At 53.0% G+C, this 20,529-nt stretch overlaps 2 protein-coding genes across 5 annotated transcripts in view; one reads left to right on the top strand and one right to left on the bottom strand.

Moving 5' to 3' along the window:
• The window catches only part of VGLL4 (vestigial like family member 4), a 142,344-nt gene that overhangs the window by 114,397 nt on the left and 7,418 nt on the right, over positions 1-20,529 (top strand). For 3 of the 4 annotated variants that reach the window (XM_064496256.1, XM_064496257.1, XM_064496255.1), the window contains one exon: positions 20,257-20,479. In XM_064496256.1, the coding sequence (XP_064352326.1) occupies positions 20,257-20,479 (223 nt within the window). Of the gene's footprint in view, positions 1-5,592; positions 5,874-20,256; positions 20,480-20,529 lie in introns of those variants that run through there. The other variant, XM_031470917.2, reaches the window with a different exon arrangement.
• Positions 17,411-20,529, bottom strand: part of ATG7 (autophagy related 7) — a 307,951-nt gene continuing 304,832 nt past the window's right edge. The window contains exon 21 of the mRNA XM_031470899.2: positions 17,411-18,169. Coding sequence (XP_031326759.1) covers positions 18,143-18,169 — 27 coding nt within the window. The 3' untranslated portion in view covers positions 17,411-18,142. The remainder of the gene's footprint in view (positions 18,170-20,529) is intronic.

The raw sequence follows: 20,529 nt of genomic DNA on the forward strand, positions 1-20,529 counted from the left end.
TCAGACTCTCAAAGCTCTGGTGCTGCACGGCTTAAGTATTGTAATGAAACAATTGTGTGATCCCTTGGTTTGGGGTGGTTGGTCACCATCTTTCATGCTTAGCCTTAGGGAGGTTCAGTGAGGCCGGAGAAACCGAGGAAGCCTCGGGCCCTGCCCTCCCTTGACCGTCTGCCCCTCACCCTCCATCCCTTCTTCTGCCTGAGCTGTTTCTAAAGAGACCATCTCCACTTCTGCATCCATTCCACAGTCCAGTGCCGTGACCCCTCACATCAGCTTTAATGAACCTTCTTTCTCTCGCTCACCGGCACCCTACTCATCGCCAGGTCAGGGGGAAACCTGCAGTTCCTTGTCTTACTTGACTTCCTCTTCCGTGTAAGCCTCTTCGTGACAGGATAGCTGTCCATCCTTCCACTGGCCCTGAAGTCGCCTCCTCTCTTCTTCCAGCTGGTCCTCTGTATCTCATCCATGGCTCCGCTCTGTTAAATCAGTCTGCTGAGTGTTTCCTGCGGAGGTCCTGGCCTGCGCCGTGGCTTAGACCTCCGTTTCCCGTGGCAGTGCCCTCCTTACTGGTCTTGGCACTTTAGTGCCAGAAGGTTTCTGCATCCGTTCTCCCTGCTTCAGTTCTCCCATGGCTCCCAGTCAGCTCCGGGAAACGCTGAACTGACCCCTGTCTGCAGGAGCTTCTCTACCGCCTTGCTGAGACGAGCCCCTGTGCCCCACTCCTGTCCTCATTCGCTTTTCTTGCCTCCTTCTCTTGGCAAATGCTCATTCCTTCTGCTTCGAGATGAGTCCTTCTGTGTATAAGATGATGACACTTTGCTCTAATGGTGTGCCTGTCTGCCTGCTCCCCTCCCCAGACTGCAGGTCCCTTCCTCGTGTCTGTCCCACTCACACCCAGCACAGTGCTGACACCTTCTTGGTGCTAAGTAAATGTCTTCATGAAGAACGTGTCCCTGGGACAGAGCACTGTCAACGCTTTCCCTTCAGAAAGGATGGTAAGAATGGCTTTCGAACATGTAATAGCCCTCAGGGGCACCACGTACTGTACTTCTGGATTTTCCTTGTAGCCTTGATGTTGAGTTCAGGGAACACACTGGAGCAGAGAGTCCCACCACCACTGCTCCCCTGCCTCCCCCCCCCCCCCAGCTCCCCACCAGAGACACGCAGGCCCTTTGCCCCTGGGCGCAGGCACGGTTCAAAATCTGAATCACTGGCTCTCCGCGGGATGCTTGTTTTGGGTCAGATGATTGCATCCCAACGTTGACTCCGAATACTAACCCTTCAGAGTTTACTGTCTGAATGACTCCCCCCCACCCCACTCCTGTATATGTCTTCCTGTGCGTCGTGCTCCGATCCCGGTGTGACCACCAGGTCAAACGTATGCACAGGAGAAATCCAGTTCAGGCGGGTGCATCTCCCCGGTCAGGGCTGGCCGGACACTTCTGGGTGAAAGGGTAGATCTATTCATGCTAGAAAACAAATCTCTGCCCCAGTGTTTACTCCTGGGGTTTTCCAGAGCTGCCTAAAACGTTCTCAGGGCCAAGGTGTTTTTCAGCCATTTTCTCATAGACCCGTTGTGTTTATTTTATTTGTGTGTGACCACGTCGGTGTTAGCTTTAGAGCAAGTTATACCGAGGGACTGTAACACAGAGGGGCTCCGTGTTCTACCCTGTGACGTAGGGAGACCTTGGCGGTGGGGACAGAGGTGGAAGGGGCCGGTGGCCCCGGGGCTCCGTGCCGACATGGGGGGCGTGGCTTATTGGTGGGCGGTGACTCCGGCTCCGTTTTGACAGTAAGATAAAATCCAGGTTCTTTAGGGTGACCTTCAGGGGCTTCAGTGGTCTATCCTAAACTACCTTCCCCGGTGGTGTTCTCCGCAGATGGCCTCCCTGGACTGTCAGTCATCCAGGGCTCCGGAACCTTGGTTAAATGAAAAAGAATTGCTCGGAATCCCCGCTCTTACGTGCCTTTGAGCAGGCCGCCTGGGGTGTGAGAAGCCGCCCCCCCCACCGCTCACCGCGGGCAGTAGGGATTGCCCGCCCGCCTCATGACTTTCATTTTGAGTTTGAAACCAGCGTTGGCCCTGCCTGTGGCTTTGTCCGTGTGCGGCGTGGCCCAGGTTGCTCCGGGGAAGCTCTTTTGAAAGACTGTTCAAGGGCTCCCAGCATCCCTGGTCGCCTGTGCTTTAACTTCCATGGTTCTAAACGTGCCGTCAAAATTTGATGATCGTCTGACCTGCCACCCCCCCACTCCCCAACTTTTTATTTTGGAGAAAGTTCAGATCTACGGAAACATTAACGCGTATCCTTCACAGTTCACTTGTGACTGTTCTGCCACACTCGCTGTCTTTGGGGTGCGTTGGCCACAGTGACGTGGTCTCACACCCGGAGTATGTTCACGGCAGTAGCGCCCCCTGTGGGTGGGTGTCCTCCTAATTCAGGTTCAGTTAGGAATCATCCTTGCACTTTGCTGTCGTGCCTTTTAGGGACCTTTGGTCTAGGATGGCTTTTCCTGCCTTGCGGGGGTGGAAGGTGGTGTGGCTGTGGGGTGAGGGGCGTGGGGACCCGTCACTCCTTGGGGGGTCTCCCTGTGGACCCAGCCCGACCGACGGCAGGGGGACTGTCCACACTGGGAGGGGTGCCATTGTCCACGATAAATAAAGCACACATCCAGGATGTGTGTGTGGCTGTTACGTGGTGGGAAGTGTGAGTTCAGAAACAAGGCCGAGGCCGAGGGGGAGGAGTCGTCTTGAAGGAGGAGGCGAGGGGATAGGAACATGAGGCGGCTGAGCTTTAAGGAACAAATTTAAATGTCCATGTCTGCTCTGAGAAACTCAGATCAACTTTTCATACGTTTTTATTACTGCCCTAAAGGCTCATTTCTATTTCTAGCCAACAATTTCAACAGTTCTGCTTTTTAAATTTTTTAAATTCTTATTTTGATTGAAGTGTAGTCAATTTACAATGTTAGTTTCAGGTGTACAGCTAAGTGATTTAGTTATACATATACATACATATTCTTTTTCAGATTCTTTTCCATTCCAGCTCATTATAAGAAATGGAATATAGCTCCCTGTGCTATACTGTAGGTCCTCATTGTTTACCTATTTTGTATATAGTAATGTGTGTCTGTTAATCCCAAACTCCCAATCTATCCCTCCCCCCACGCCCCCATCCCCGTAACCACAGTTTTCTGTGTCCGTGAGTCTATTCCAACAGTTTTACTTTAAACGAAACCAACCCCAGCCCAGCCCCTTCCCTCGTTTATGGCAGGGTGGAGCAGTCTGCCTCATCCTCTCCTTCCTAAACCTGCAAAACGCTCTAATAGATTGCTTTCCTGTGAGACCCCCAGTTTCTTAGAAATAATTCACTTGTTTACTCCTTGGTGGTGCCGTGATTGGAGGCAGGTGTGGACGCAGGACCTAGAAAGGTGACTGTGGGCTTCTCCCCCAAACTCGGAGCCCTGGTGAGCCGTGGTGTCCCCCGGGAAGGCACCCTGCCCGTGGGGGAGGGGCGCCTTCCTCCTCCTGTTAGGGAGACCCTGGGGCCGCCTCCTTTTCCCCTTTTTTGAGCATTGGTTCAACTCTTCTTTCATTTCCAAGAAATGTAACATAGTACCCTTCCAGTAAATCCCTCCACTTTGCCTAGGCGACAAGCCTTGTTTTACGTTGCCTGTAACCAAAAGACCTGGTTAACAAACACAGATGTTTGTGTTGTTTACAGTGCTTCACTGTTGTTTGTAAAACTTCTGGGGCTGTCTCTGTATATCCATCCTTGTTCACCTCTCATGTTCCCTGTGTTTCTAGAAGTGGAGCTTCTGGGTCAGAGGGTGCCATTTCTGCTTCCATGCTTCCTGCCAGCTTGTCTTCGTAGGTTTGCTGGTTGACATTCCCACTGGCAACTGCATCCGTGCGCCTGTCGCCCCACAGCCCCACAAAGGTGGCTGTTACGGTTATTTAATTTCTGCAAGTTTCATATGAGAATCACTGTGGTGACTTGCTTTTTTTTTTTTTCTTTCTGCTACTAGAAAACTTGAATGATCATTTCATATTTTCATTGGCCATTTGGATTTCCTCTTTTGTGACTGTTTCTATTTTTTTTAAATTAAGGTGTTCATCTTCTTTCTATTGATATGCTATAATTCTTAATATTAAGCCTCCTCCATCTGATGAGTTAGGAAAATAACCATTTTCCTAATTTGTATTTGTTTTCAACTTTACTGTGTTTTTGAAATACAGAGTTTTTTTATTCGGAAGTGGTCAAATCATTAAATCTCTTTAATGAAGAGGGCTTCTAACATGTTCTAGAAGGGACTGAAATGTGTTGGCAAGTGCCGTGTAGCGCGTCTAGGCTGTGTGTTGAGGGTGGCGTCACTGAGCATCTTCCTCAGTGTTACCTGTGGAAGGAAGAGCCAGTCTCATTTGTGTGTTACTCCATTCGTTCACTTACCCAGTGTTTCCCGGATGCCTGCTCTGCCGATGGCATTGGGGTGGGGGGGGGGTGCACGCAGGAGTCCGCCCTGGGCCTGAGGAAGTTTCGGGGGTGATGTGCAGGGCAGATCCCCAGGAACGGGGGCATCGCTGCTTCGACCAAAGAACAGGGTCCCAGTCAGCGTTTCCTGATTGTCTGCCTATCCCTCCCCCCTCCCCAAGGACCCTCCACTGTCGCACTGAGCACACCGAGTGGTCAGAAGGCTCTCAGTATTTCTCCTGGTCTCTGGTTGGGTACCATAAGCAAGCTCTGAAATCCAGAGTTTGAATTCTGTTTTTATTTAACCATTTTCCCAGATGTTTCCTGTGGTTTGACAGATGCACCATTTACTCGAAAGTTACACTCCTGAGATTTTGAATGTTATGGACACTGTTGCTATAGACAGTGACTCTGTCCGGGCAGGGTTTGGAAGATGACTTTCGCTTCATTTTTGGGTTGAAGATGTGTTTTTCCCCAGAACAGAAAGGCTGTCTTCATAGAGAGCTTTTACCTTCTCTGTTAACAGTTCTTACCTCTGGTTTGTAAAAGACTGGAACCAGTTCATCAGAATGTATTCCAGTAAGCACCACTGCCTCCCTGGGTAGAGCTTTCTGAAAGCAACTGGACCCAGTACATGCTGGTTTTGTTTGTAAAACTCACCTGGGTCGTAAAGAGCTCAGGTAGTGGGTAGGTGGAGGTTTAAACTGGCCTGGAAAGGGGACTGAGGCTCGCCTCTGCCGGCTGCGGGGCGCCGGGGTGTGGTGAGGAGTGGCGCAGACTTGGCATCGCTGCCCCCGGAGACGGACCCAGGGTTGTGTGCGGGGCCTGCAGTCCCCGCAGCCCGCCTGGGGGAGCCTCTCGGCCCGGGTCCTGCGCTGGGAGGGACTAGGGGCAGCTGCTCCTACAAAACACGGGGAGACCGCGGCAGTGGCTGCAGTGGAAGGAAAACAGGGAAACTGGACCTTGCTGGTCCGGGGGCGGCTGTCTGCACCCCTCACCCCACCCCGAGAGCAGGCCCCTCTGGCAGCACCCCCGCCCACTCCGGCTTTTGTTTCGCCTCGTTTTAGGCTTTTATAAAAGCCTTATGTTCTGGGAGAGGGGGACAAAGGAGGACAGGGCGTGCTGCCATTCTGACGGCGGGCCTCCTTTCTCACACGGTGTGACCGTCCTGGTGCACGTCACCTCTGGGAGGCCCCCTCTGCCCGTAACAGCCCCGGGGGTCCCGAGCCCGCCGCCCGGGGAGGCCCGCACCTGGCCGGCTCCCTCCGGCGGGGACTCTTATTCTGACAGGCCTCCCGCCCGTCCAGTCCCGGGCGGACCGCCTGCCAAGTTTGTGAGGCCCCAGGCTTTCTTGTGGGAGGACGCTGGGCTGTCTTCATACTCTTTGGCAATGATTAAAGTGAGGTTAGTACCGAAAACCCTTTCATTTCATTCCCTTATCCTGGCTTTTTCAAACCAGATGGCAACCCTGTATTTTCAGCTGTAATTAATTTAAACTCGGAGGCAACGAGGACTGGGAGAGGCAGAGCTGACTGCTCGGAAGGGACAGCAGTGACTTTCCTGCCCGCCCCCTCCCCTCACCGGACGCCCGCGTCCCCGTCGGATCCGTGTCGCGGACAGTCTCTTCCCAGAGGGGCCTGGGAAGAGAGGGGGCTGTTAAAGGGGCTGCAGCCCGCCTCGCGTTGCACGCGGGCGCGGGAAGGGTTAATGCCCACTGATAATTATTTCCTTAATGGACTAGAAGTTGCCAAGTTTCAGGTGCTGGCTGACATGTTGTCGCCTGGCGGGGCTGTCATGTGACCGGCGTGGACAACGGTGCTTACTTTGTGTGGCGGAGGATGGGGTGCCTTTTCTTCCTACTCAGCTTGGCTGCCAGGATTGCCTCCAAAAGGGGGGGATGTTGTAGGTTTAACACTGATTGTTGAGGAAAATTACGAGGGAAATAAAAGCACTTGGCCACAGTTGAAGCCTGGAGGTTTCAGCTCAGCCATTTGGCCACTTCCCCCTGTGGAAGGTGTTCGGGAGCCCCTCCTCCCTGAGCCGCTTTAGGGCACGGGGTCACTGAGAGAGGCAGATTCCCTTCACGTGGCCTGGGGACCGCAGCCTTGGTCCCAGCGCTCGGGGACTTGTGCAGTAACTCCCCCAGCAGCCTCCTGGCTAAGGGCAAGATGGAGTGTGCGGGGGTCACTGGCCTGAGAGCCAGTGTCCAGGAGCCCCCCTCCCGTCCGCCCAGCAGGTCCCGTGGGGTTTGCGTTTCCCTGTGCGGGGAACACGTGCCCAGGCAGCGTGGGCGAGCTGCAGGGTGAGGCAGATCTGTGGACGGTAATGTGTGCAAAACACTTTGTAAAACTGGACGCTAATGTTATACAAATGGCAGTTATTACTCTTATTAACATTAGCCATCCTTGGATGACTTGAAGCAGCTTTTAAAGGCCCGGAGTGCGAAACGAGAACCACAAATATGTGGCTCGTGAGCCTCCCAGATGCTCACTGGCGGTGACGATGCCCCTGACGGCAGTCCCCGCGTGTGCCCGAGGTGGCGGGGTTTGGGGAGCTGGGTGGCGGGTGGGCTTTATGTGGTTTGCTGTCAAAAACCCACATTATTTGTCAGCGTGTCTCTTGTGAACCACCTGGACTGTGTCTACAGAGACATGGGTTTGTGTTGTTGTTGTTTCCAGACCTATCCTTCTGGAAACCTTTTACTTCTCTCTAGTAGAGAGGGACAAAGATGTAGGGAAAACATCCTCTGGTCCCGACCTCCTTTCCTACCAACGACTGGTGATTGATCAGAACTTCTAAGGACTGAACGTTAAATGCAGAATTACCGTATGACGCAGCAAATCCACTTGGCGGGTGTAGTTCCCAAAGAAGGGAAAGCGGGGATCTCAGATTGGTGTGGGCACAGCCGTGTTCACGGCAGCATGACTCGACAGCCAGGAGGTGGAGGCAGCCCAGTGTCCGCCAGTGGATGAAGAGATACGTAGGTGACCCTACAGTGGCATGTTCCTCAGCGTTAAAGCAGGAACATGGTTCTGGCACCTGCACAGCATGGATGGACCTTGAAGACATTAACACTGAGTGAAATGTGCTAGTTGCCAAAGGACAGAGAGTGTATGCTTCCTCTTCTTTGAGGGGCCAGAGTCAGGGACAGCAGTAGCGTGGATTCTGGGTGCCAGGCGACGGGGGCGGGAGAATGGGGCGTTCATGAGGATGGGTACCGAGTTTCCCATCCTGGACGTGAGTGGTAGGAGAGGTTACACAACAGTGTGAATGTATTTAATGCCACTGAATTTTATACTTTATAATGACTGAAACGGTGAATTTCACGTGTACTTTACCACAGTAAAGAAAAAAGGCTTAAAAAACCTTCTAAAGACTAATGATTCACTTCAGTTCAGTTGAATAAACAATAATGAAGCTATTCTGTGTCCAGCCTTTGTATTCCGTGCTCAGCTGGTGCGTAGAGAGGGGTGAGCAGCTCGGAGGAGAGCAGCTCAGCTCCCAGGACAGGATGTTTGAGGCCTAATGATGGAGAGTGGCCGTGTGAAGGCGCGGGGTGGGGGCGACATTTAATTTAAAGGGCAGTCAGGATTCACCATTTCCTTTTGCTGTGGGAGGTCCTTGTGTGAAGGAAATGGATGTGTTACTTGGGGTATTGGGGGATGGCAGCCCTGGGTTCTCTGAAGACATTTTCAGAATCATCAGCTCAAGAGTTGGGGTGGGAGATCTCACTTCAGTGTTGGACAGAGTTGCCAGGTTCCCCTGGTTCCTTTCCCAAGTTGCAGGTTTTGGATTAAATGTGATTTTAATGGCCAGATGTGAGTGATGTTACAGTACTGCTAAGCAGGCAATTTAGGGAAAGTCAGTTCTGAATTTTCCGAAGAGTGTGAAATTGAGAACATTCGTGATGAAATGCATTTTTACAATGTGGAAACTGAAGTAAGCCATCAGTATTGGCCTTTTCAGGTTCCTGGGGAATTTTGCTTTAATAAGAGATTGATTGGCAATCTGCCCATCAGTTGTCAATACAGTAGCAGCCTTTCTAAGCACCTGTGAGTCCTCGAAATAATCTTTAAGAAATTCAAATACTGGAGGAGTGCTTAGCATGCACTAGGTCCTGGGTTCAACCCCCAGTATGTATGTATGTATACATAAATTAATTAATTAACCTCCCCCCAATTTTTAAAAAAATTAACAAAATTTTTTAAAAAGTTAAAAAGAAATTCATATCTTGTTCCTATCCTGCAATCTAAGTAAAGAAAAAATAGCTTAGCTAACCTTTTCCTCTAGTTTTCAGAAAGGTGGAGTTCAGCTCAGACCACCTGGATGCTTGAAGGAAATCAATGCACCGAATGCTTGGAATTAATGCACTACATAATTTGCTCATAGATAGAAAGTCCTTTAATAATCAAAGTTTTATAATTAATAATTACAATAACTAGTAATTTAGTAGTAATAGTCATGTTTTTTAAAGAATATTTGGTAGATGCCTCAATATCTTTTATTAAATGAATATTTAACCACATTACTTACTCAGTACTTAAAGTCTCAAACTTTTTTGTATAGTTACATAATAATTCAGGGATTTAATTTTGTCTGCAAAGTTTCTGATGTCATCCAGGGTAGGTGGGTGGTTTTAAAAGAAAAACTGGCTGTTGAATTTTTGTTTAGTGTTGAATGTATTGAAGTAGAGCTATCCTCTAATAGCAAGAAGTCCAGGGAATAATTTGGAACTGGTTACCGCCACCATCGGGGCTGGACTCCGGAAGGCTGCTGGCACTCAGGCGTGGGAATGCAGTTATGTGTGGGGGTGGGTGAGGGGCGAGGGGGGGCTGCAACAAACCAAATAGCAGAGGAAGGACATGTGATCGTCTGTCTTTGACAGGCACGCACAGATGATGCAGACGTGAGCAGTAACTCATTTATCTCTAGCCAATCCAGGGTCACAAATACAGCTGAATTAAAGGAAAAAAAAAGAGGAGGAGGATTGGGAAACGGCTGCTGCAGGAACTGGTGCGTCTTGGGTCGTGTTGTTACAAGTGTGGTTTCAGGTGACTGCAGGTGTTGGAATCATCCTGATTTCGAGATTCTATTCTCTTGACCTCGGTTCTTTCTTTTTAGACCTTCGGCACTGATTTTTGGTTCAGAATATGCTCCCGTAAATTGAAGGGAATTACCTTTGCTTGTGTGCTCCGTTCTTCAGCTCTCCTCTGGCGTATTCTGTCTAGTGCTGGGTACCGCCCTTAGAGATGAATGTTCATTTGGAGAGTGTGTGGAGGCGGGGGGGGGGGGGCAGGACGGCAGGGGGTCTGGTATTAGGGTCATGGGAGGGGTTCTTGTTTGGTGAAGAGAGTTCTGCGCATGGCAGGGCTGACTCAGAAGAAGCTTTTCAGTAGTCGGAAGAAGTTGACTTCACTGAGTTTTTCCCAAGAGCAGCTCTGTGACCACGGAGTCGTACTGGAAGGTAGATTTCATTCATTGAAGCTTCCCAGTAGTTGAGTGAATTAGCTGGAGAGGGAAGGGGAAGGGCCCGACCCTGGGACTGTCTGAGAAGTGGCCTCGTGGCCGTGACTTTGAGGATGCTCCTGTCCCCCTGTCGTTCATGGCCATCCCACTGCTAGGTCTCTTCTTTTGAGTAGGGCTGCTGCAGACGTTGTCCATTTAAAACCTGCTCCGGACAGTCTCCACGGTCAGAACTCTGAGCTTTACCCCTTTCTCTGTCCCTGGCCAAGTCATCCCAAGCGGTCCCATAAGGCTAGCCAAGCCAACGGTGCCACGCTGGTACCTCTGCTGCTGTGCTGGGGGACAGATGGCCTGCCCCAGGTGTGTGTCCACGGCGGACTGTAGCTGAGTTACAGAAGGAAGGACATGATGTTCCTATCCCTTCTCTGATGCCAAAAATATGGTTGTATTAATGTCATTCATTGAGAGAATACATAATGACAAGAATGACTTACAAATGTTGGAGCAGTTGGAATTTTAAATGAATTTGTATTTTATTAGTCTCAGTGACATCTCCATTCATTTGAAATGAGTGTGTACACATGCGGCCCATGTGATGCATTGAGGCTGGAAGCAGAGCTGATCTGCACGTGGCCCCGCAGTTGGACGCCCATCGCACTAGTGGCCACAGTTGCAACCTGGGCTGGGGGGCCGGATGAGGTGCTTTATCCTTCACATTCTCAGGTTTGACCTATTTTTTTAGAACTTTAGTTTTTCCTTTTGTCTCAGCTAACCGTCTGCAGACCGTCATAGTCAAAGAAGACTCGGCCCGTATTTACATAGGGTTGAGCTATTCAGGAGTGTGGCTCGCATCTCGCCCTGTGCAGGCGGGGCTCCGGGAGCCCTCACTGTCCCCAGCCAAGAGGATCCCCGCGCTGACCCTGCTCTCCGAGCCGGTGCGCAGCATCCGGCAACTCTAGCTGTCGGCCTGGGGTCCCACCCGGAGAAGGGACGAGAAGGCCACCGGCAGTGGCAGGGACCCTCCTTCCAGGCCTGACCCCGGGGAAACGGGGCAGGAGACGCGAACACGGGAGGGGGACTTCGCGGGCGGACCCGCCTGCCGCGGCGCAGGCATCGCACCCCAAAATGTTTGCAGTGAAGGTCCCGAATCACCGGGGAAGAAAAGAAGTAAATTATAGGATGTTTCAGACAGATTTTTAATGAAAGTAGGTTTTAAATGTTTTCTGTCTTCAGGCTTCCGTTTCGGTTCTCTAGAAGCTTTAAGGAGGTGGCTCCCGAGGACTGCAGTCGGGTGTCCAGTGCCCCGGGGCGCTGACGCGGGTCTGCAGGGTCACTGCCCGCGGAGAGGGGAGACCCGCTGTCTCGGGGACCAGGAGGGCGGGAACGGGAGGAGCAAACCACACGGGCCGCTCGCGGGCCGCCCCGCTGGAGGGCCGAGGGGAGCCCCCCGCACCACGGAGGCTGGCGACTCCATGGAGCTGTGGGCTGTGCGAATTTAGTGCCTCTCAGTCTTGAGCGGGCGGCGACTGGACGCCCTTGACCCAATCACAGAGACAGCGTTCCAGGCAGGAAGAGCGAAGTCTCGCCCCGATGCGCGCCTGCTCTTCCCCAGCCCCCGCGGGACGCCTCCCTGGGGCACCACCCCACGGGGTAAGTGCCTTGGGCGGAAGGGGAAGGGCTGGCCCGAGGGGAGGCCCCGCCCCCTCTCCGGCTCCCCGCCCCGGCCCCGCCCCCTCTCCGGCTCAACCCCCCCTCCCCCCCCCCCGGGCTCCCGCGGCTGGCTGGCGGTGACCGCCGCTGGCCCCCGGTCGGGGTGTTGGTTGTCGATGGGCCCGTCAGTGCAGGGCTGATGACGTGATCTGCGGGTTCGTTCTTTCTCTCATCGACCCAGAAGGGTCCTGAGCCACAAGGCTGGGATGATGACTGGGCTGACAAGTGTCTTCCCTCTTGTCTGCAGGGGTGTGGGGGTGGGAAGCCTTTTCCTGGCTTCTGAACTGCCCTGAGAGGAGGTCAGAGGGCAGCCCGCCCTACCTCTTCTCACCAGCAGGCCTGGCCTCACGTATGCTGTCACCTCTCCGTGCTGATTCCGTGCGCCTCTTGATGACGGGGACACCTCAGGTCCAGTGGATCTTAGGGCCCTCTTTGAAAATGTCCAAAAGAAGATCTGAGAAAAACTTTTAGGGGGATTAGTTACAGATAAAGCAGGAAAAACATGGGTGTAGAGAATGTCTAAAGAAGTAAAAAGCAACGGGGAAGAAAGGCCGTGGGGACTGTATCTGTTTCTGGAGCCGTCATGACCCAGCACCGCCGACTGTGCAGCTTACACAAGAGAAAAGCGTTTGCTCCCCGTTCTGGGGGCCGAAGGGCTGAAGCCTGAGATCCAGGTGTCGGCAGGGTTGCTGCTGCCGGGGGCTGGGGACGGGCGGGGGTCTGTCCCAGGCCTCTCCCGCAGCTTCTGGGGGCCTCAGGCAGCCCTTGGCTTGTAGATGGCATTCTCCCCATGTCTTTACATCTCGCATCATCTTTCCTCAGTTCATGTCTGTCCCTTTGTCCAAATTTCCCCTTTTTAGGACACCAGCTATATTGGACGAGGGCCTAGCCTCTGACCTCATCTTAACCTGATTATCTGCAAAGACCCTATTTCCAAATAAAATCACAGGTACTGGGGTTAGGACTTCAGCATCTTTTATGGGGAGGGGGACACAATTCAACCTACCAGAGTCAAAGCAGTTTAAAGAAGAAAGTACGGAATGGCTAATCAATGTATGAAAAGACCCTCAGCTGTGCTGGTGCCAAGGTGACAGGGTGACAGAGGACCCTGCTGGCAGGGGGAGTTCAGTGGACTGGACGGCCACACCCTAAGGGCTCCGGCAGCACCTGTGGGTGTTCAGGTGTTGAGGGTGGGGAGCTCGAGAGCTTAGCAGCCCAGCGGCAGCCCTGCTAGAGATGCATCTGAGCCGCTCCCGGACACGAGGAGATGTGGGTGGGATACAAACTCCGTGGATTGTTTATAATTAGGTAGACCTGGGATGGCCAGTGCCCGTCGGCGCAGCAGTGGATGAATAAACTGGTGGGCTCCTGGGAAGGAAGAACATGAATAAAGCCGACCTCTAGGCCAGGACCACAGGAGGTAGACAAGCGTGGTTGTAAAGCAGGATGTACAGTGATGGAAACGTGAAACGTGAAACGTGCCATGAGGGGTTCACAGACGTGTTCCCACGCGGTAAGAGGACAGAGGCCCGGATGGGAAGAATGCCCAGACACAGGCCCGCGGGGCGTCCAGGAGGAAGGAGGGGGAGGCTTGGGGGTGTGAAGGCGGGGCTTCGGTGGTGTCTGCGGTGTTCTGCAGCTTGGACCACGTGCCGGTATTTCCTTAAAGAGGGAAAGATCTGAAGCAGATACGATAGGTTTCATCTGTCAGTTCTGGGTGGTGGGTACCGAGGTCTTCATAGTTTTCTGTGCATCTCTTGAGAAGAAGAAAAGGTGAAAAGGAGAGGCTTTGGAGCCAGTCAAATATAAACTGTAACCCTTGTACTGTGCTAGTTTACAATCTTAAGACACGTTACTTAGCCTCTCTGAACCTCAGTTTACTCATCTGTGCAATGGGGATGATGCTTGTTTTGCCGAGTTGTGCTGGGTTTCATCAGGTGATGAGGCAGCAGTCGGTCAGTGATCATTTAGGATAAAGATAGTTACGGTGAACAGTTTTCGGAGGGACTCCCCAACTTGGTAGGCCTTTTTTTTTTTTAAACTATTGTAGTCAAGTCAGTTTACAATGTGTCCATTTCTGGTGTACAGCCTAATGTTTCAGTCATACAAATACACATGAATATTCATTTTCACATTCTTGATTCCCCAACTTGTGTGGCCCTCTCTCTGGGGCAGTGTTTCCTGCAATGCGTGTGCCTCTCCCTGGTACCGCAGGTTACCAGTGTCACGTGACAGAGCCGGGGAGAAGTCTCTTAGTTCCAGGTGGTGGACTTTTGACATCTGAACTAGCAGAACAGGGGGCCCTACCTTTGTGAGAGTTAACAGGGAAAAGGTTCCGTGGGTGGACAGCTGGGCACTGACATAATCAGTCATCCATGCTCAGGTTGGGTTCCCTGGAACCTTGGATGTTGTGGGGGGCTTGGCTTTTTTCTTGATCATTAAGTGATGTAAAGCGGTGACAGCCGTCATATGCAACACAATATTCCCCCTGGTCAAAGGCAGAGGCCTCTCTGCCCCGTTTCACTGCCGAGCAGGACGTGCTTGGCATTGCAACAGAGACCCCAGGTCATTCTGTGTCTTGGGGATGCTCTGAATGCCAGTATTTCTCAACTTCTTCCTGACTGACAAACAGCTCACCATTTTGTACCCAGGAGGGCGTCTCTGCCTCACCTCCTGCCTCCTCCCTATGCCAACACCTTCCCTCCACCCCGCACTGCCCCGCCCTGCTAGGGCTCCTGCCCCCTCCACTTCCCATCTAAAGTTGGTACTGAGGAGTGAAGACAATTGGCCAGGATGTCTTGGGGACACACCCAAGCGCCCTCCTGCTTGGTTGGGAACAGTGAATTGTCCTGCTCACAAGCAGAAAGAAGGGGGTCATGTGTGAAGTCTGGGTGGCCCGGGGGACATTTAAAAGGTGGGGAGAGGAAAAAAGATGGAGAAGATAGTTACAGGCAGAAACCATTTCACCACTCTCTGAGCCTGATGTTTAAATAAATTCTCCCTAAATTCTGCTTTTAAAAAAAAGTCTTTCCTGTTGAATTTCCTCTGAAATTTCCTTCCCTTTCATTCACCACAGATCCTGTTAGCGGGACTCACACACAATACATGTGCTTCAATCATTCGCTGAGTCAGTGGATGGTTGCTAAAACATCGGCGCTGTGCTCAGTCCTGGGCCCTGTGCCGGGGAGACGTGTCCCGCTGTGGGGGGCTGGCGTGCCCCTGGGAACAGGCCTGTGACGCTGGCTGATACCCGCTAACTGGGGGGTGCCAGGGGCTGGTCCGCTCCTGCAGCCCTGCAGTTTGAGGGGTCATGGAAGGCCTCCTGGAAGCTGGGGACAGAGTGGGAGGTGACAGGGGCCTGGGGTGAGGATGGCTGAGTGGCTGGCATGGCTGGTCATGTCCTGCCTCCTTCTCTCAGGCTGAGTTTGCTTTCCCCGCCTCTGTCCTCTTTCCCGTGAACCTGGGACGGTGCCGCCTACCTGACCTGCAACTCAGCTAGTAGTGCTGGTGGGGAGTCACTTTTTGTTTTTAATTTTTAAAATTATTTTTTTAAATTGTGATACATACAGCGTTCCATTTTAGCCATTAAAAAAAAATTGAAGTGTAGTTAATTTACAGTTTTGTGTCAGTTTTAGGTGTACAGCATAGTGATTCTGTTTTATATATATTCTTTTTTAGGTTCTTTTCCCTTAGAGGTTACTACAAGATGTTGAATATACTTCCCTGTGCTACACAATGGTCCTTGGTGTTTATCTGTGTTCTATGTAATAGTATGTATCTTTATCCCCAGCTCCTAATTTATCCCCCACCACCTTCCCCTTTGGTAACCATAAGTGTGTGTTCTATGTCTGTGAGTCTGTTTCTGTTTTGTAAATAAGTTCATTTGTGTCATTTTTTTTTTGTAGATTCCAAATGTAAGTGATGTATTATACGGTATTTTTCTTTTTCTGACTTCGCTTAGAATGATGGTCTCCAGGTCCATCCATGTTGCTGCAAATGGCATTTACTTCATTCTTTCTTATGACTGAGTGAGGAGTAGAAGAATTTACTTCATTCTTTCTTATAACACTACTCAGTTAGTATAAATAGACCAAACTTCTTTATCCGGTCATTTGTCAATGGACATTTAGGTTGCTTCCACATCTTGGTTGTTGTAAATAGTGTTGCTGTGAACATTGGAGTGCACCAATCTCTTTGAATTAGAGTTTTTGTCTTCCCTGGATATGAGCCCAGGAGTGGGACTGCTGGATCATATGGCAACTCTTATTTTTAGTTTTTTAAGGAACCTCCATACTGTTCTTTATTTTAGCCGTTTTTCAGTGCACAGTTCAGTCGCAGTAGATCTGTTCTCTGAGAAAGCTTTTTAAAATTAAAGGTGTTTTCCCAGCTTTATTGTTATTCGCGTTGGACTGTGAAGCTCTGTTACCATCCTGTAGGTCCCCAGATAGCGGAGGCTTCTGTCAGGGATGGAGAGGAGAGGGAGGGAGAGTGAGCAGGGACAGGGCGCTGCTCCTGGCTCCTTCCTGCTTTGCACCTCTGTCTACACCTCCTCCTGTGCACAGCGGGCGCTGCCTCAGACCTTCAGTCCACTCCTGCCAGGGGTGCGCTGCGTCCCACGCGGCCACACTGTCACCTCAGGGATGTTGGTGTGTTACAGGAGCTTGGGCCCGGGGCGGGGGATAGCCGGGCAGAACTGGGCCTTGTCTCACTGTCCTGGGCTGAGGGACCTGCCCAGACTGTGCCCAGCTGCCCACAGCCTGGGGACCCCGGGGGCCCCGGAACATTTCCTTGGAAGCACTGACTACAGTGTCTTAAACCCACAGCCCCTCGCTGTCCTAAGAACTCGGGCTGGTTTAGTTAACAGGTGAAGGTAGGTCCAAGAATGTCGAACAAGACCTTCCTGAGGGTTTTCTTCAACTCTGAGCCCTGTGAGCTGGAAGGCGGGACAGCTCGTTCCTGTGAGTGCAGGTGGATGAAGTGCACCCTTCCCGCCGTATGGATGCTGTCCCGGCTTCACTGCCTGGAATCGAGTTTACTTCCCCTGACGTCGGGGACCTTGCTGGCTTTTCACCTCAGGAGGTGTTGGGTGGCAGCATGTGGCATCACTTCCCGGGACACCTTGTCCTGGAGGAAAGCACCGCTGTTTTACCTTGGAGCCCCTTGCCATGTCCTCTCCTGAAATGGGCAGTGGGCCTGCCCGCCCCAGGATGATGGTGGGGCCTGAGCCGCGTGCCATTGGTGGATCCTCGGTGTCCGGCCACCTGTGCACCCTCCGGGCTCTAACACGGCTGCAGAGCAAACTTCGTCTTCAACGAGGACGGAGGTGACTTGGGTCTTGCAGGCAGGAAGCGTGTGGTTTGGGTCCGTGAGCACAGGATGCCCTGGGGTGTGACTCAGCAAGGGGGATGGAAAACAGTGTCTGTCTTCAAGGTCCAGGAACCAGGAAGATGAGCTGGAAATGTGAGTCATGTATAATTTTACTAAAATTAACCGGCGAGTTCTTCAGACGTTTTCTGTGTGTCTCAGTGTCTTTTCTGGTCCACGGTGCCCCCTGCGTCAGGCCTGCAGTGGCCCATTTTCCTGTTCGCTTCCTTGGAGCCTGTTCCCCACCCCGTCGGGGGCGACTCTGGATCGTTCGTGCCCCTCCTGGAGCATCCCCCCCCCAACCCTAGTCCTCAGGCTCAGCGGCGCCAGGCATGCGGACTGGCCACGCGCTGGATGAGCTTCAGGCCGCTCCTTCCCGCCCGCCCCCCCACCCCGCACATCCTCCCTCTTGGGGCGCTGCAGTCTCACTCGGGAGCCTTTGTGTCCCCGTGCGGTCATGAACCCCTGAGAAGGGCCGTATCTTCCTCTCTGTAACCGGCACAGAACAGGGGCTCAGTTCACATGGGTTGAATACTGCGGAGTCTGTGCTGGACAGAGGCGCGTTCTGACCGGAAGCTCAGGCCTCCGCCCCTGGGCTGGCACCATTCATGAAGTGGCCTGCAGAAGCCACGTATTTTCCTGAGGGGGGAGATTGTGTCAGGGAAGCAATTTACATAGCTTGGCAACGTTAAGTTTTATTTTCTTTAAATTTAGGAGAAAACCTGATACTGAAGACAAGCATGTGATGATGTGGTCTTTTCATTCACTGAGAACTTGAATGTCTGGTACTAAATACCCATTTAGGTCACAGCCAGTTGATCTTGGGTTCGACAGGCCTGAGGTCTGTCAAGCAGAACATCCTCGCTTCTGGGATGTTCTGCAGAGATGTTGGCGTTTGTGATCATAGCTGCGGAGGCATTCGCCTTGATGGCCTCTAATGTCTTCTGAGTCATCCCAGGAAGATGAAATTATGGCCGGGCTGGTTTCAGAATAAGGCTTTTTTCCTTTTCTTTTCCTTCTTTTGGTATCGGAATTCTTAGAAAATTACCGGGATCCATGTGGCGTGGATGGGACACTTCATCCAGGCTCCTCAGCCAGAACATACTCCTCCATGATTGTCTTCTTGGGCCGGAAACTTACTCTCTAACTGCTTCTAAGTCATTCTGTAGAGTGGACCAGAGAATAAAGGGGGGAGACACCATAAATTCAGTGCTGTGCCTATACAGCTAAGTGCCCTGTAGCTGATGAACTAAACTCGAAGTTGATTTGGTCCCCCTGACGCTCACTGACCTGCCCTGTGCCAGCACGACTCTATTTGTGTACCGTTCAGTCCCCATTTGAGACCCTCGAGGTGGCTCTTAGGACCACACGGTAGCAGAGATGGCATGGCTGAAGCAAACTGGTCCCCAGGGGCTGGTGAGGCTGCCGCACCTCAAGCCTTCGCCCGAGCCCCGGTGCCACGCGGATGGGGCACACACTCCAGCTGAAGGGTGGCTACTTGGCCCCCAGCTCTCCACGGTCCTGCCCATCCCTGGTCCTCCTTCCTTCATCGTCACCAGCCCGCTGGACGGTGCTTGAGGAAGGATGAGCAGGGGTCTTGCTGAGCCCCTGGGAGCTGGGGGCGCAGGTATTGGTATGAGGGAGTCTTTGCTGAAGGTCTGCATGGGGCACTTTGGGGTCGCGAGCTGCAGCCGCAGTTGGCGGTGGGTGTGGGTGGCACAGGTGTGTACAGTCACAGAGGCGCAAAGCAGCCATCTTACTCGGGGACGGGCAGGCGGACCGCGGCATGAGGAGCGGAGGCAGGGCCGCAGTGGGACGGGCCTCGGAGGCCACTGAGGATGGCGCTGAGCTGCTGAGAATGATAACCGAGGGCTTGATGTGGTCACGCCTGCTTTATGAACAGATTGTGCTGAAATGAATGCAAGTAGGACAGGAAATCTGATTGAGATTGGTAGACCGTCTCAGTGTCCATACTGGAAGGTGGTTTTACAAGATGTCACCCCGGGGGAGACTGGGCGCAGGCGCGCGGGACCCGTCTGTGTTGTTTCTTACAGCTGTGTGTGAGTCTGCGGCGTAGAAAGCACACACACACGTTAATTATACTGTGTCGTGTTCAGCTGGTGGAGCGGCAGGCACGCTGCTTCCTCCTCTGGTTTCTTAGCCCGTGAGCCCAGCTTCTCTGCTGGGAAATGGGATGCCCACTTGTGCACTCTGAGAATAACGTACATTTCTTAGAGGAAAGTCACAGAAGTCACTAGCTACTACATTTTGAGTTAAAATTCTTGCTCAGTTCTTATGAAATAAAGATTGCCCTGGCAGCAGAGAATGTGGTGGATTTAAGGGGCCAAGACCTGCGGCACAGAGAACCCCTGGCGTGAAGGGGGAGGGCGCGGGGCCTGGGCCCCCGCCGCTGGGCCACCGCTCCCGCGCTGTCATTCTCTGAGAGGTGGGACGGGCGATGCTGCCTGTACATGAAGTCAGTTAGACAGTGGGCAGGGCCAGTGTTACCATCTCGCCCAGGTCCCACATGGCGCCGGCCACCTGAGTGCCGGGGGATGGATTTAGGCAGAGCCCTCCCGTGGGTGTGTGTGGATGGCGGGGCCACATCCCGTCCCTCCGCTGTCCGGACCACCCTGAGTGCTCCACCGTGAGCCAGGGCCATGGTTTTTGGGCTGCTGGCCTTGGCCAGTGACGAGACTGCTGAGTCCCCTCTCCTGGGGAGGGAGTGGTTATGGTGCCCTCTTTTCGGTGCTGCTGGGAAGACTGAGTGAGCTAAGGCCAGTGGACCTGGCACACAGGAGGCATCTGGTTGCTTTGGCATCATGACCACCTTCATCCTTCTGAACAGCAGACCCCTGTCCTGCGGAGCTCCCTTGAGCACGCAGGTGGGCTCTCTGGGCTCCAAGCGCGTGGAGTTTGTGGGAGATGTGCTCAGATAGCCTGCCAAGCAGAGGGGCGTCTTGGTCCGGATGCCCGATGCCGCTGGCCCCAGACTCTGGGAAGGTGCTGCTCCAGCACTGAGGGGCTCTGGAGTCACATTGATCTGGGTCAGCATCCTGGCTCCTCCACTGCCCACAAGCTGTTGGACCCGAGCCTCAGAAGATGGGGGTGATGATGGGGTCGTATTTACCCACAGCGAGGTGAGGAGTGAACTAAATCATCAGTGCGAGTGCCGGGCATGTGGTCGCTCTCCCCTTTGCCACCTAGAGGCTGGGGGACGTTCCCATCTGAGCACCTTCCTTTGTTTCAGGAACAAGACGACCAACGGCGACTGCCGGAAAGACCCCCGGGAGCGGAGCCGCAGCCCCATCGAGCGAGCCGTGGCCCCGACCATGAGCCTGCACGGCGGCCACCTGTACTCGTCCGTCCCCAGCCTCAGCCTGGAGCAGCCCCTCGCACTGACCAAGAACAGCCTGGACGCCAGCAGGCCGGCCGGCCTCTCGCCCACCCTGACCCCCGTGGAGCGGCAGCAGGTACGCTTGTGGCCGGGGACTGAGGGCTGGAAGTGCCGGGCAGAGGCGAG

The sequence above is a fragment of the Camelus dromedarius genome, chromosome 17 (genome assembly GCF_036321535.1).
Source record: "Camelus dromedarius isolate mCamDro1 chromosome 17, mCamDro1.pat, whole genome shotgun sequence".
In the NCBI taxonomy this organism is placed as follows: Eukaryota; Metazoa; Chordata; class Mammalia; order Artiodactyla; family Camelidae; genus Camelus; species Camelus dromedarius.